Below are 13,484 nucleotides of genomic sequence, written 5' to 3'. Positions count from 1 at the left end.
CTAGGAAAAGCATAATCTCCTTATGTAACTTTTTCAAAAAGTGAGATCATTACTCAGAAAATTGATGAGTGTTTGCTTAAAGATAAGGTTTCTTTTAGAGCATAGAACTTGTCAAAATTTCGACTGCATGTTTTAAGTGCACAAAGTTTGATTTGGCTCTGTCACAGACACATCAGAATAACTGGCTGAATTAAAAAATAAATAAATAAATAAGCAAGCAAGCAAGCAAATGTTCAGAAACGCCCAGAATCAAAGAACTCTTCCCAGTAGGGTACACCTCTTTTAGCTCCTCAATCATGTGGAAGCTAAGGATGAGACTGGCGCCACCTTCTGGGAAAAGCTGGAAAGACCTTATAAAAATAGGATAGACGCTAAGTTTTAGCAGCACCAGTATACTGGGGAAATGACGTCTTTGGTGAAAGACTGGCACTGCTGTAACTTCTGGGATTCTAGGTGGACCTGAACCAGGCATGAAAGTCCTCAACTGGCGAGGCTCAGTACCACAGGGAGGAAGAAGGAAAGAAGAAAAGCTCTAGGTGCAAAGTCTGGAGACTTGAGTTTTGGACCTGCTTCTCTCAGCAACTAGAGAGGTGGTCTTGGGGAAAATTTCTTCTACTTTCTGGGCCTCAGTTTCCCTCATCAGTAAAATGAAGAAGAGAATCTGAATCAAGAATTTTTACATTATTTTGGATTACAAAACCTTTTCTTCCACCCCTACTTGACAAGCGCTTTCCCCTGAAAAACGCACACACAAAAAATTTCAGGAGGCACACTCTGAATGAAACGATCTCTAACAACAGAGCCGCCCTACCCCTGCCTGGGAAAGCAGATTCGGGTCAGCACTGCCTGTCCCAAGTTGGGGAAGGCACTCAGGTGGGAGACTTATTCTGTCCCAAGGGGTAGAATCAGGACCAACAAGGAAAAATGCAGAGGAGTCAGAGGGCTGGGAGCCCAGGAGGTGGCTGTGACTCTGGCCTGGAAGACATCGCAGATCTGGGCTGGCTGGCCTCTCAGGAGGGGCTTAGGAGGCAACTGAAACCTCAGATGGAAGTTGGGCAGTGCATAGAAGGCTCCTCTTCTGCATCCAACGTCCATCTCTAAAACTCAGGGTGCTTTCCAGTCTAAAGATGACAATGCGGCAGCCTCTCTAGTGTAGGTGTTGATAGATTCGGCCAATGCAGTAGCCCAAAGACGCAAGTTGTGTTTTTCATTAGAATTTTAAAGTTTATTCAACTGAATTTAAATAGCCTTCTTAGATGTATTTAGAGAACTGTAGTTATATCTGCTTTGTGTAAAATTAAAAAAAAATGACAACAATTATATTCAGAATCAGTCTACTTTCTTCAACGGAAGAAGATAAAAAGGACAGCATCCCGTTTTCAACAATGTCAGCCACCTTACTCACTTGGCTTTGATGTCAGCCCTGCAGGCCAGGCCTTGCAGGGCATAAAGCATCCTTGCTCCCCCAAGCCACCTTGTTACAAGCATTTCAGAGATCCAGAGAGCTTCTGTGGCTTGTCCACACACAGCCAGTAAACTGGTAAAAGAAGGAGGAGAACCCGTCTTCCAATACCAAACTCAAAGGTTCTGACATTAAGCAATGGCTCTCTCGACTGCTTTCTGTATGTGAGTTGTTTTTCTGTTAATAAGATGCTTTTTCTGAAGCTACAGGAGCTAACAGGCAGGAGTCACAGCTGGTTCCGAAGACAGTCAGTTCACCAGAGAGGAGGAACCATTTCCCTTTGCCCTGAACAACAGCAGGAGCAGGTGCCGCTGCTGCCATCCGGAACTGGACACAATGCTCGGCACTTCACAACAACCCTGTGATGTGGGAAATGGATCTCCACTTGACACACAGAACACGATGGCAGTCTTGGGGCAGCGGACTGAACCAGCATGTCTTCTAAGCCCACGCTCCCCCTCCTTGGCCATGTGGTCTTGGCTCACTGTTAGAATTCTCTCTCTAACTCCTTCTCGACCAATCCCTGGTTCTACCTCCCTCAGGGACTCTTCCTTGACTACTCTAGCTACTCCAAACTCCTAGTGCACTCCACTCTGAACCACACGTTGCTTCCTTTGTTTTAACCTCAACTAAACCATAAGCTCCTTGAAGACTGGAGCACTTCCCCCTGTCCCCTGCCTACGAATGCCTATAAACAATAAAACATTTACCAGAGTTTGTGCTACTAGTGTCAGACTGTTGGCTTGGCAACTTTGAACCTTTAAATGACTATAGAGGTTTCTTGTTTTTCTTTTGGTTAAAAAGCAAAATCTTTTCAAGGAAATAGGGCTCTGGCCACATCCCAAGATCAGGCCCACGGAAACTTGGAGATTTAGAGTCTATGAAGGTTTAGGTTTGTTACTCAATAGCCACTTCTATTATCTTGAGGCTGGATGAGAAACAGATAATCATCTAGTCCACTCCCTGGGCTAACAGATAAGAAAAACCAAGGTCCAGAGAGGTGAAGTAATTTCTCTAGGTTCCCACAATGCACTGTTCTCAAGAACCAACTGACACACGGCTGCTGCCCTGAGAAGCCTCTAAGGGCCATTCCAGAGTGCACGGAGTCTGGTTAAGACACGGGGACATCGTGATTTTAATTGGTATTTGAAGCAGAATATCAAAGATGCCTTCTCTCTGACACACTACTGCTTCTCTCTGGTCACGATGTTTGCCAAAAGGTCTGTGTAAGACACACCATGCTAGCCGGGGGAAGCAGAAGCAAGAAAACTAGGCCCTGAGAAGTTCTCTTTTATAATAATTTTGGTCTGGCTTTGCTTTTTTTAACTGCTTAAAGTCATAACGTATAAAATTAACTAGAAATGATTTAAAAATAAAACCCCCAGAGACATAACAATGGTTGTCTTATATTTATCTAAGAATCAGGCTTACCCAAACAAGCCAAACCACCTGAGGCTGGATTCTGATGCCTTAATCACCAAGACTTCTGTGTGGGGCAAGAAATGTTTGGTGACCCAGTATAGTGACATAAAGTGATGCAGACATTTTCCTCTTTTAATAGGCAAATGTACATGAATACTCACTAATGTGGCCCAGTTTAGAAAAAGCTAAGCCTAATGATCAAAAAGTCTCAATTACAGAGTATCTTCAAGAAATAGAGCTGGTGCTTCTTTTAAATTTAAACAGAACATTTACCAAGTATTCAACATTCTGGGTACTATATGCAAGACTGGGAGCAATAACTATTCTTACATTAAACGTGTATAAAATGATTAATAATTAGTATACCAATTTTTTACCAAGAAATGGCGTTTCTGAAATGGATAAGGATGCCTGAAAACAGTTTTTTTTTTTTTGAAAACAGTTCTATGTAGCAATATTTGTAAAGCATATGACAGTTTTAAAAGCATATTTCCACATCATTATGTCTTTGATTCTCACAACAATCATGCTTAGAGATATATAGAGGTGATGACAACTGACAACACAGCTGGACTGAGAACCCGGTTTTCTGTCTCAAGATTCACACCTCACACTGACCCCAAAGACTGATTCACAGTGTCAATTCTCTTAGTAAATCCTCTCAATCAATGAAGGAGAGACTCTGTACCAGCTCTAACAAACAGACTGCAAATTTTAAGATGAAGCGAGTTAAAATTAATGGAGTTTTCTTGAAAAACAGAAAATGGGCTTAAGATTTTAAAAGGTCACTATCAAGGCCTTAGCCCTTTAAGATGTCTGCGAAAAGCTAACACTACTGTAAACCACAGAAACTTCATTAACTGGGCACTGAAACTCAACAGCAATTTTATGTACCAAAAAGACAAAAATAAATAGATAATGAAAGAGATTTATTTATTCAAATAGGGAATATGGAAACATGTCTAAGCTGACAAACATCAACTTTTAAAATAAAAACTCTAAATTGGTACCCAAACCCTCCGCCTAGCTTACTGCAGAACATCCATGTTAGCTTAGGATGGATGATGCCCTGAGTGCCTGGTACTTTTTCAATGTACAAGAAAAATGTTTTGCATGCACAGCTCCTTTTAAAAGACCCTGAGAAAACAGATCCTGGCTTACAAGATGATAAAACGAGCTATCCTAGCATCAGCCCTGCCTTATTCATCTTCCCTAAGAGCTTTCATGACAAATTTCAATTTATAGACATTGCAATTCAACAAGTTGTCCTTCACTGGCACAGTCCCACAACCAGACTACACTGTGCACAGTGGTGTGGCCACCACCACAGCAGACACGGAAGGACAACGGGTGCCACGGTCTCTCAGGGCAGCCCTGTGTCAACCCGCCAGGTCTCATGTTCTTCATCTCCTGCTGAAGCCTGGGTTTGTCTGTGAATACAAAACAACTAGCTTCTTATGAGAGGAAGTTCTAGGAGCATTCACCCGGGATGAACTTACTCTGGAATTAACAATTACACAAGAAAACAGACTCTGCACCTCTGTATGACTAATACAGTAACTGGATCTAGAAACGTTCTGGATCCTGTCCAATAAATATTTGAAAAATGTTTGAATGTAATGATGAGAAATGTAATAACTAGAGAAATATCGTGTGCAATATTATATGCCAACAAGATGCTACAACACAAACTTTATGTGCATCCAACTATTCTGCCCTAAAAAAGACAAGGAATGAAGACAGATCGGTTAAAAGACAAGAAGAATTTTAAAGGAAATGAAGAGCAAAAACAAAAACCATACCTAAAACCTAAATCTTCTGGCAAAGAGACAGTGAAGTTTCATAAGGCAAACTACAAGGGCACCGAGTCAAGGTGAGTTTGAAAGTATGCAAAGCAGCGGAGGCCTGCCAGCAAAGGCTCTCCTTTCAGAACACAATGTTTCCCTCACCTGCTCTATCAGGTAATCAGTGACAGCAGCTGGAGACCCTGGGGTCACAGGAATTCCATGGCAACTGTGTGCTGCTGAATTTACGTTAAGCAGCAGATATTATCGCTTTGGGCCCTTGGGCAATTTAAAGGACTTCACACTTAACTTTCTCTCCTAAATTTCTTATTTTGCAGGGAAAATAACCGGAGATCTCTCAAGAAAACAGTAAATAGAAAATGAATTATTTAATTCTGTTAACTTATACTTCTTAGGGTCCACTGTCAAAGTTTCAAAGTTTAAGATCAGGATGCCCAGTTTAAAGACAAACATCTTCCAAGGAGACAGTTAGTAAGGGCCACACACTGTAGATGGCTTAGTTTCACCTTAATGCCACAGCTAAGTATATCCTCTCCCGTGAAAACAACCGACATCACATATATGTAAAACAACATCAATTTTACTTTGCTTTTTGATCATGTATTCTCATAAACAAGGAGAAGCTACGATGGTAAAAAAAAAAAAAAAAAAAAATCAGCACAGGCCAGTTGCCCCTTGAAAGAGACGCCATGAATCACCTGGCAAATTATAGTGCCTACTGGACCCTCCTTCCTCACCCGGACTTATGTTGACTATATTAGTTCATCTGGTCCTCACATTTTTTAAATGAGTTATTGTAAATGGAAAGTATTTTGTTCAAATGTGAGTGATTATCACCACCATGCAACCAAGCTAGATTTCAGAAGCATAAGTTACTGGTTTGAAAACACATCTGCCACTTATGTACCTGTGTTGTGCTAGGACTATGAGATGGAGAGATGCCCACACAGAGCATGAGACCCCCCAACTTTTTTTTTTTTCCATTAAAGATTGGCACCTAGGCTAACAACTGCTGCCAATCTTCCTTTTTTTTTTTCCCAAAGATTGGCACCTGGGCAAACAACTGTTGCCAGTATTTTTTTTTTCCTGCTTTATCTCCCCAAACCCCCCCTGCACACAGTTGTATATCTTAGTTGCACGTCCTTCTAGTTGTGGGATGTGGGATGCCGCCTCAACGTGGCCTGATGAGCAGTGCCATGTCCACGCCTAGGATCCAAACCCTGGGCCGCTGCAGCAGAGCGCGCGAATTTAACCACTCAGCCAAGGAGCCGGCCCCGAGACCCCCATCTTTGCTGAGCCTGCCATCGTGGTAGGGATTTGAGGAAGTCAAACTCGTCACTGTTCAGCAGCCACACAACCACGAACAGAGAAAAACCACGATTTAGGCTGATTCTTATTGTAGATATAACAATTGCGCTAATCACAATTCCCTTAATCCATGAGAGTGCTCACGACACTCACATGTGAGCCAAGAGACTGAACTGAGCAAGTGGTTTTGTCTCACTTTGGGATCAAACTCATCGTTTGTCATATTAAGTTTTCTAAAGTTCTAAATATACGGTTCTGTTTTCCATAGTGCCTTTTACTGGAAGGGGGTTACTGAAATCATTTCTATTTATGACAGCCTCATCTACCTCCCCACTCTCTGTAGGCCTCTAGATACTCAAGACTGGTCAGCTACAGGGGCTAAAACAATTCAGTAAGCAACAGGAAGAGGATTTCCTGAGCGTCCAACGTCTGCAGTACGTGTGCAGGGCACAGAAACACATCTTTCTTGCTCTCCGATAGACATGTGAGGTGCCAAGAACCACAGGCACAGTTTGCCAGCACTTTAAATGTTCAGGAGGTGGTGAAGAGCATGGCAAAGCTGCCTCCATTCCTCTTGCTCTTTGCAGAAAGGAGCATGCGGGAAGGGGAGGAAGACCAACACAGTGTAATGCCTCCAGTCATCAAGCACTGGGCCAGGAAGCATCACTGGTTATCTCATTTAGTTCTCACAAGAATCTTTGTGATAATATCCATCTCTATTTTACACACAAGAAACTGGGGTTCAGAGCGTAAAATAACTTGTCCAAGGTTCTGGAGCAAGAAAGCGTCGGTTCTAGGACTCGTACATCTGTGTCTTCAAGCCAATCTTGATTTCCCACACCAGAGTACCAGATGCTGAATGCCAGAAGAAAATGGCAGGCCCCCCCTTTTAACCAAAGGAATGGGAACCGTGGACATGGAAACTCCTCAGGAACAGGTCAAGCCCACTGTACACATGGAAAGGGAGTTGGGAACCTACCAGCAACACTGGCCCCTCAACTGCTGCTCAGCCACCACGACAGCAATGGGATTTTCACCCTGTATCACGGCACAGGCTGAGTTCCAAGGGGACTCTTTTTAGAGCTGTACACTGATTCACACTGCTCTCTCTCCACACCCTAACTGCACCTCCAGACCTGTCTGTTCAGCATTCCTGGGCCACAGGCCTGGCTCACCTCCTTATGGGAGTCTTTGTGGGCTTCCAGAGTCTTCATGATCGTCAGCTCGGCGTAGTTTTTAAATCTTGCTGGCTGGTTTCTCAGAATTTCACGTAAAACTCTCAATGCTAGTGCTCGGATGGAATGCTGGAGTACAAAAGGAAAGAAAGACATCAGGAAACAAGACACAGTGCTTCACTAAACATACTGGTCAGCCAGGTCCAGCAAGCACTCAATCCTGGGCATCCCTGGCATCCTGCAGATACTTTGACACACATCTCACTGCTTACTTAACAGAGGCTCTCTAGACAGTCAGCTCCTTAAGAGCAGGAGCTGTGCCTATGGTGACATTCCCAGGACCAGGTACCTAAGAGGGACCCAACGAAGTTTCTTGAATGAGCCAAATGAGGACCAAATGAAGTCAAATGAGGACTATACATCTAAATTCATTATCAATCTCCTGGGCATTTCCAGATTTCCTGAGACTTAGGTATGCAAATTACTCTTTTGTAAAATGGACAAAAAGCCAGGTAAAAAGCATCTAAACATTTCATCAACACAATCTGTAAAACTGTGGACTCTAAGGGCAGCTGGAGACCTGTGGTTATTCCAGACGTTCTGTGTGATCAGATCACAGGGGAGGGAAATTTGTGCAGGCCTCAAGTTGTCTGCGGCCCCAGTCATACGTCTGGAGGAAAGCCATTCCAAACAGACTCCTAATCTCAATAAAACAGAACGGAGTTTACACCAAACAGAGCCAAAAAGTACATCCTGACTCTCCGTCACTCATCTGTACAATTCACACACTAATACACCATCCTTCCCTCTACGTGACATCATTTTATCTTCTCACAAAGCCCAACCAAGTGGAAGGGCTTCAGTAGCCAATACTTTAAGAAAAATTAATACAGATCTTTTATCATCATTCTTCTGTCTTTACTCACCCTATGCCAAACCATTAATCCTAAGCATCAGAGAGCAATTAAAGTCACCATGACATCCACAAGGCTTCCGCTCACCTGTCTTCTCTTAAGTCACCATCAATATGACCCTGGGCATGACCTTTATGAGGGGCTTTGTTGAACTTCCTTGAAATCTGCTGGGTCCTGCCCCTCAAACCCTTCAGTACACTCATTTTATTTTTGTTTCTGCTAGCCTGCACAAAGCCCAGTGCAAGGAGATGGATTTTTACTTCGAGAGTTTAATTCAGGCAATTCCCAACATTTATTCCTGGCTCCACATAAGGGACCAGCTGCACAGGCGGGAGAAGGCAGGACTTTGACTACGTTACTCCCCCTTTAAGAGTCGTCTACTAGGTGCCACGTGTCAATTATAGCCTAGGCATGGCATAAATGCCTAGTTTGTCACATTTAAATGTCATAGTGCGAGGAGGACTTTTAATCTTAAAAAAAAGTAAGAGAAGATAATAGAAAATAATAACAATCTACACTTCTAGAACCTGTCGCTTGACCAATTAAGATTACCAGAACTGTGAACATATGTAGGGGTGAACCAAGACAGAATTTCATGGAATGCAGCATTTAGTAGGGTCTTTTAAAAAATTAACTTTTCTATTTCTCAATTACACATGAAACATAAATAAAACTCACAAGGAAAGAAGCTCATCACAAAAAACCACATTCTGTGCTAACAAAGCTTTAAGAAATTTTGTGTTAAAGTATCCTGATGCAGGAACAAGCTTCCCTCAATTCCTACAAACTACAGAAAAAACTTGCACATAAGCCTGTCTCTGACAAAAACATTCCCTTACTAACTGGTGCTCAGAAAATATTTGAAAAATGTTTTGATGTAAACAGTAATCATAATACAAAAAGTAAGGCTAAAGCCAAACCCATGACAAAAGAACTCAATAACCGCATCGCATGGAAGGGGGAAATGTAAGGACAAGGCAAGCTCCTCACATCTTTGTCTCCGAGTGTCTCCAACAGCAGGAGCAGAATGGTCTTGAAGTGTTCCTCCCAGACGCCCAAGCTGTCTTCCCGGGTGATCTTGAGCAGCTCCAGCAAGGCACCCTTCCGTTCCTCCACCCGCTCGTTGTGGTTGGACAGCTCTTTTAGGAGGTCAGCCACCAAGTCAGAATGGTCAATGGGCACTTGTGAGACACAGGAAACCAAGGTTACTTCATAAGGAAATGTCTGGCTATAGGCGCTCCCTCAGTGATGCTCAGCAGTCCTTCCACTGCTCTCCAGGCTCCCAGAGGCAACTCTCTTGATCATTCCCATCGCGCACTTCATCCTGCATTGCTGCCCCAACCTCATTCTTTACACCCTCACAGGTCATCTCACCAAAGTAATTATGAAGAGAGATGTGAGAACAGGTGTCAAGTACCAATATGTGCTATGTCTTCACCCTCCCTTACCATCTTTTTTTCCCTTCTGTTTCAGACAAAGAGGAGAAATTACTATTTCATTCATCTGTGTCAGACAAAGAGGAGAAACCCTCCAAAAGCCCCTCCTTAACTGTCTTCTTTTTCCAAACTCTATTCCCACTGCAACAGTCCTAAGTTGAGCCCTACCACTGGGACAGTCTCTTACTAGTATCATATGCATTGAAGTACACACATTTTCCTCAAGGTCCTCCTCACTATCACATCTGACTGATTAACATCCGTGCCCTTCTCAAATGCCCAGAGCTTAGTAACCAAGACAGTAAACAAACACTAATCAACATGTTTAGACTATTCATGGACTATCTATTCAGACTGTAAAACTCGTCAGGGACTTGAACCATGATTTATATGGTAGAAAAGCAGACCCTTTCTCTTTCCATGTTCTTTTGAGGATCTCAACTCTGAATATTCACTTTAAATAGAAAAGATGAAAAAACAAAGACAAATCACTAGGAACTAGTTAAATTTGTATATGCATATTTCTTTAGCTTCTAAGATTGGAGAACAAACACATAAGGAAGTTTGAAATGTTAATAACTCTATCATTTTTCTCCTACTAACCCACCTTCTTCTTTTAAGTTTTTTAGTACATATACAGATGGTGAATAAATAACAACCAACATCTTAAACACTACTCTATCTTAAACAAGACCAACAAATGGATAAGTTAAATGATGTACCAATTCTATGAGCAATAAAAGGAAATAGTGCACTATTCCTAGAAGGTGCAAGCCATAATGAACACCAGACCATTAGCCTAATGCCCAGTAAACAGATGCTTGGGTCTATACTGAGCTGCTACCCACAAGCAATTACCAATTAACAGCCAAGGGAATACGCTTTCAAAGCCCTGAAGCTATTTCTGCTTTCAAACGACTGAAGGGCTTCTCTCCTGTCTTAGGATTCCATCCATCGGATCCACTAAGGGGCTGCAGTTTTCCTTCTTTTGTGCCCTCACTGAAGCCAGCGTCTGCCTCGAGCATGGCCCTCCCCTTTTACTAATGCTACCAAGAGGAGTCTGTTTCTCCCGACAGGCCCTGAGCTCACTGAGGCCAGGCAGTGTGTCTCATTTACCTCCCTGCCCCCGGCAAGTCATACACTTCGTGACACACAGTAGGAGTCACTGAATGTTAACTGTTTAGAGTTCTAACCTAGGGTTCTTCTTTAATTCTTCATTCAAAATGGAAAAACAAAGTAAAATAACAGGCTTGGAAACCAAACAGATATATCTTTTTTCTAAAATGCCTAATAAGTTGAAATAAACCAAAACATGTGAACATGACAGGTTAAAAAAGAAATAATTAAGTTCCAGATAAAAACACCATCATACCAACGGTGCGATCATACCAAAATACCACCATACATATGTACTCACCTGTTACAACACAAGGGTCAGAAAAAAACCAGACTAATTTTGTTCCCTACCAAGTATGTCATATTTGGGGAAGGTAACCTAACCTTTCTGAACATCAGTTTCTTAATCTGTGAAATGGGAATAATCCCTTCTCTATCAATTAGATAATGTATGTAAAACACTTAGTCCAGCAGCAGGCACATGTAACGCACATGCTCAGAGTATGTCAGATCCCCTCTCTCCCAGCTGCAGGACAGAAGTCAACAGAAAGCAGCTCCAGGAAGACTTGGTTAAACTGCTGGTGAGACAGGAGAGGGAAGTCTTTGAGCAGTGCTTCAGGATCTTACTTCCATAGCTCAGGACCGGGCAAGTACACATGAGAGGGCTTTACAAACGCTGAGCCCTGGGCTGGGACTGCTCATGCCTTCACTCTGCACCTCACTAACTCTGACTCCTTGTCTTTCTCATCTCCACTCAGGCTCCCATTCCTCAGTGAAGCCTTTCCCGATGGGCAGAGTTTAGCTTTTCTTCATTGCAGTTGTCATAGCTGCAATTTTAGGTTGTTTGTGCGACTGCTTATCTCATGACTGCCTCCACAACTAGACTGTGAGCTTCTAGAGAGCAGGACTGTGCATGCTTTTGTTCACTGTGGTGCCTTCCATGCCTTAGCACACAGTAGGAGCTCAACAGTGGTTGCTGAACTAACAACTAACCAGAACAAGTCTAACATTGCCATTTATGCTTGACCAGTACACCCAAAGGTGGTCTGACAAGAGGGGAAGCCCACGTAAGGCACTTCTGGGATGGGGGACAATCAAGCGAAGAAAAGACAAACCATCTCGCAGTTGTTCCATGTCATCGTCAAATACGGCCTCCTTCAGGGCTGTCTTGTCATAGGTGTTGATGGTGTCCGAGTAGGGATATGGAGTGTAGTCTCGCACCCGCGGCCCTGGGAAGGCGCGTGGAGGCTGGGTGTTGAGGAGGGAGGTCTTGTTGTCCAGAGCTGTCCTGCCTCCTTCCACCACATCACTCCCTCCCCGACCCTCAGTGGGAGGAGAGGCAACCCCACCGTCTCGGGACACCTGGAGAACATCACACTGTCAGTTTCTTTTTAGGACTTTTAACAAACTTTTCCTTTAAATTTTCAGAAGAGTTAGGAAAGCCAGCGATTTCTCACTTGAAATCTGGCCACTAACAAAAGGACAGTTATTAGTACTTCAGTTTGTAAATATCTAATTCATAAATCACCTTAAAGGGAAATGAATATGCTCAAGTTTTCATCTATTCATTCATTAATTTACATAAAGTCTGTTTTACTTTGTATTTGGTGATTCATATTACTCAGTTTCTGACAGACTGATCACATGAAATTCTGAAGAGTCCCTGAGAACAAAGGCTGCAGACCTCACATCCCCAGTTCTTCAGGAATCTCCTGTGCCAACATGCAGCATGTCACTTTCATTGCACACAGTGAGAGTTTTCTCACTGATGCCCCAACCCACCACCAATGGACAGACGCTGCCCAAAGTACCATCGTAAGATCTAAAGTGGTCCAACTGTCCATGAATTCCTTGTATACATTCCCACCAAGTGGTGAGCCAGACAATGCTTACTCATCTCTAACAATGGAGAACTCAGTATCCCTTAGGCAGACCATTCTTCCTTTGAATATTCTGACTCTCAGAGTTGGCCTTTATGTTGGGTCAAAGAACAAGTTTTAATATTTTCTGAAATTTTTTTCCCCTAACATATTCTGAGTCTTTTCTTTGACAAATTAAACCTCTGGTCCTCTGGGCCTTGGTCTCTGACTCCCTTCACTCTCAGGGTCCATTCTTCTGAGGTGCAGTGGCCTGTCTGGCTCCCTTTGCAGGGTGGCACCGTAACAGAGCAAGTGTGGGCTGACTGCTGGGAAGAGAGCAAAACCATCATTTTCCTCATCCCAAACATCCGACTATTTAACAACGGTGGAAACAGCTTCAGGCAGTGAGACCACACTATGATTGCTACGGCAAATTTTTAACTTGTGCTACTGAGAAGACACATCTCTCTCATTTTCTGCTTATGTGTGTTTGTTTTTTAATCATGGTAATATATATATACCATTTTAATAATTTAATTCCTAAGTGTACAATACAGTGACATTAAATACATTCACAATGTTGTGTAACCATTACCACTATGTTATGTTTTGGGCAAAACTTTTTCATTTTCCCCACTTAAAACTCTGTACCCATTAATTATAACTCCCCGACCCTCCCAGTTCTGGTAACCTATATTCTACTTTGCATCTCTATGAATCTGACCACTTTAAGTGGAATCATGGAATATTTGTCTTTCTGTGTCTCGCTTATTTCACTCTTGTTTGCTTGGACATGCCACAGGTCTTGCAAGTCACATATATTCAAAACTGAATCCATGACGTTCCAGAGGGGTTAAGAGGCACTTTTTTCTCCTTCTATGCTATTACCTCACTGAACTGCACCAGCACCTACTCAACAGTCCTAGCCAGAGACTTCTGACTCTTCTATTTCTGCTCATGCCCTACCCAACCCAACTTCCTCTGGAA

The 13,484-nt window shown here is 42.8% G+C and overlaps 1 protein-coding gene across 50 annotated transcripts in view; it reads right to left on the bottom strand.

The window, feature by feature from the left end:
- Positions 1–13,484, bottom strand: part of CLASP1 (cytoplasmic linker associated protein 1) — a 258,954-nt gene that overhangs the window by 21,176 nt on the left and 224,294 nt on the right. For all 50 annotated transcript variants that reach the window (XM_070581077.1, XM_070581036.1, XM_070581055.1 and 47 more), the window contains 3 exons: positions 11,754–12,000; positions 9,077–9,267; positions 7,173–7,301 (listed from right to left, as the gene is read on the bottom strand). In XM_070581077.1, coding sequence (XP_070437178.1) covers positions 7,173–7,301; positions 9,077–9,267; positions 11,754–12,000 — 567 coding nt within the window. The remainder of the gene's footprint in view (positions 1–7,172; positions 7,302–9,076; positions 9,268–11,753; positions 12,001–13,484) is intronic.

This window comes from Equus przewalskii, chromosome 17, assembly GCF_037783145.1.
Source record: "Equus przewalskii isolate Varuska chromosome 17, EquPr2, whole genome shotgun sequence".
Classification (NCBI taxonomy): Eukaryota; Metazoa; Chordata; class Mammalia; order Perissodactyla; family Equidae; genus Equus; species Equus przewalskii.
This window is presented reverse-complemented; position numbering and strand designations above follow the sequence as displayed.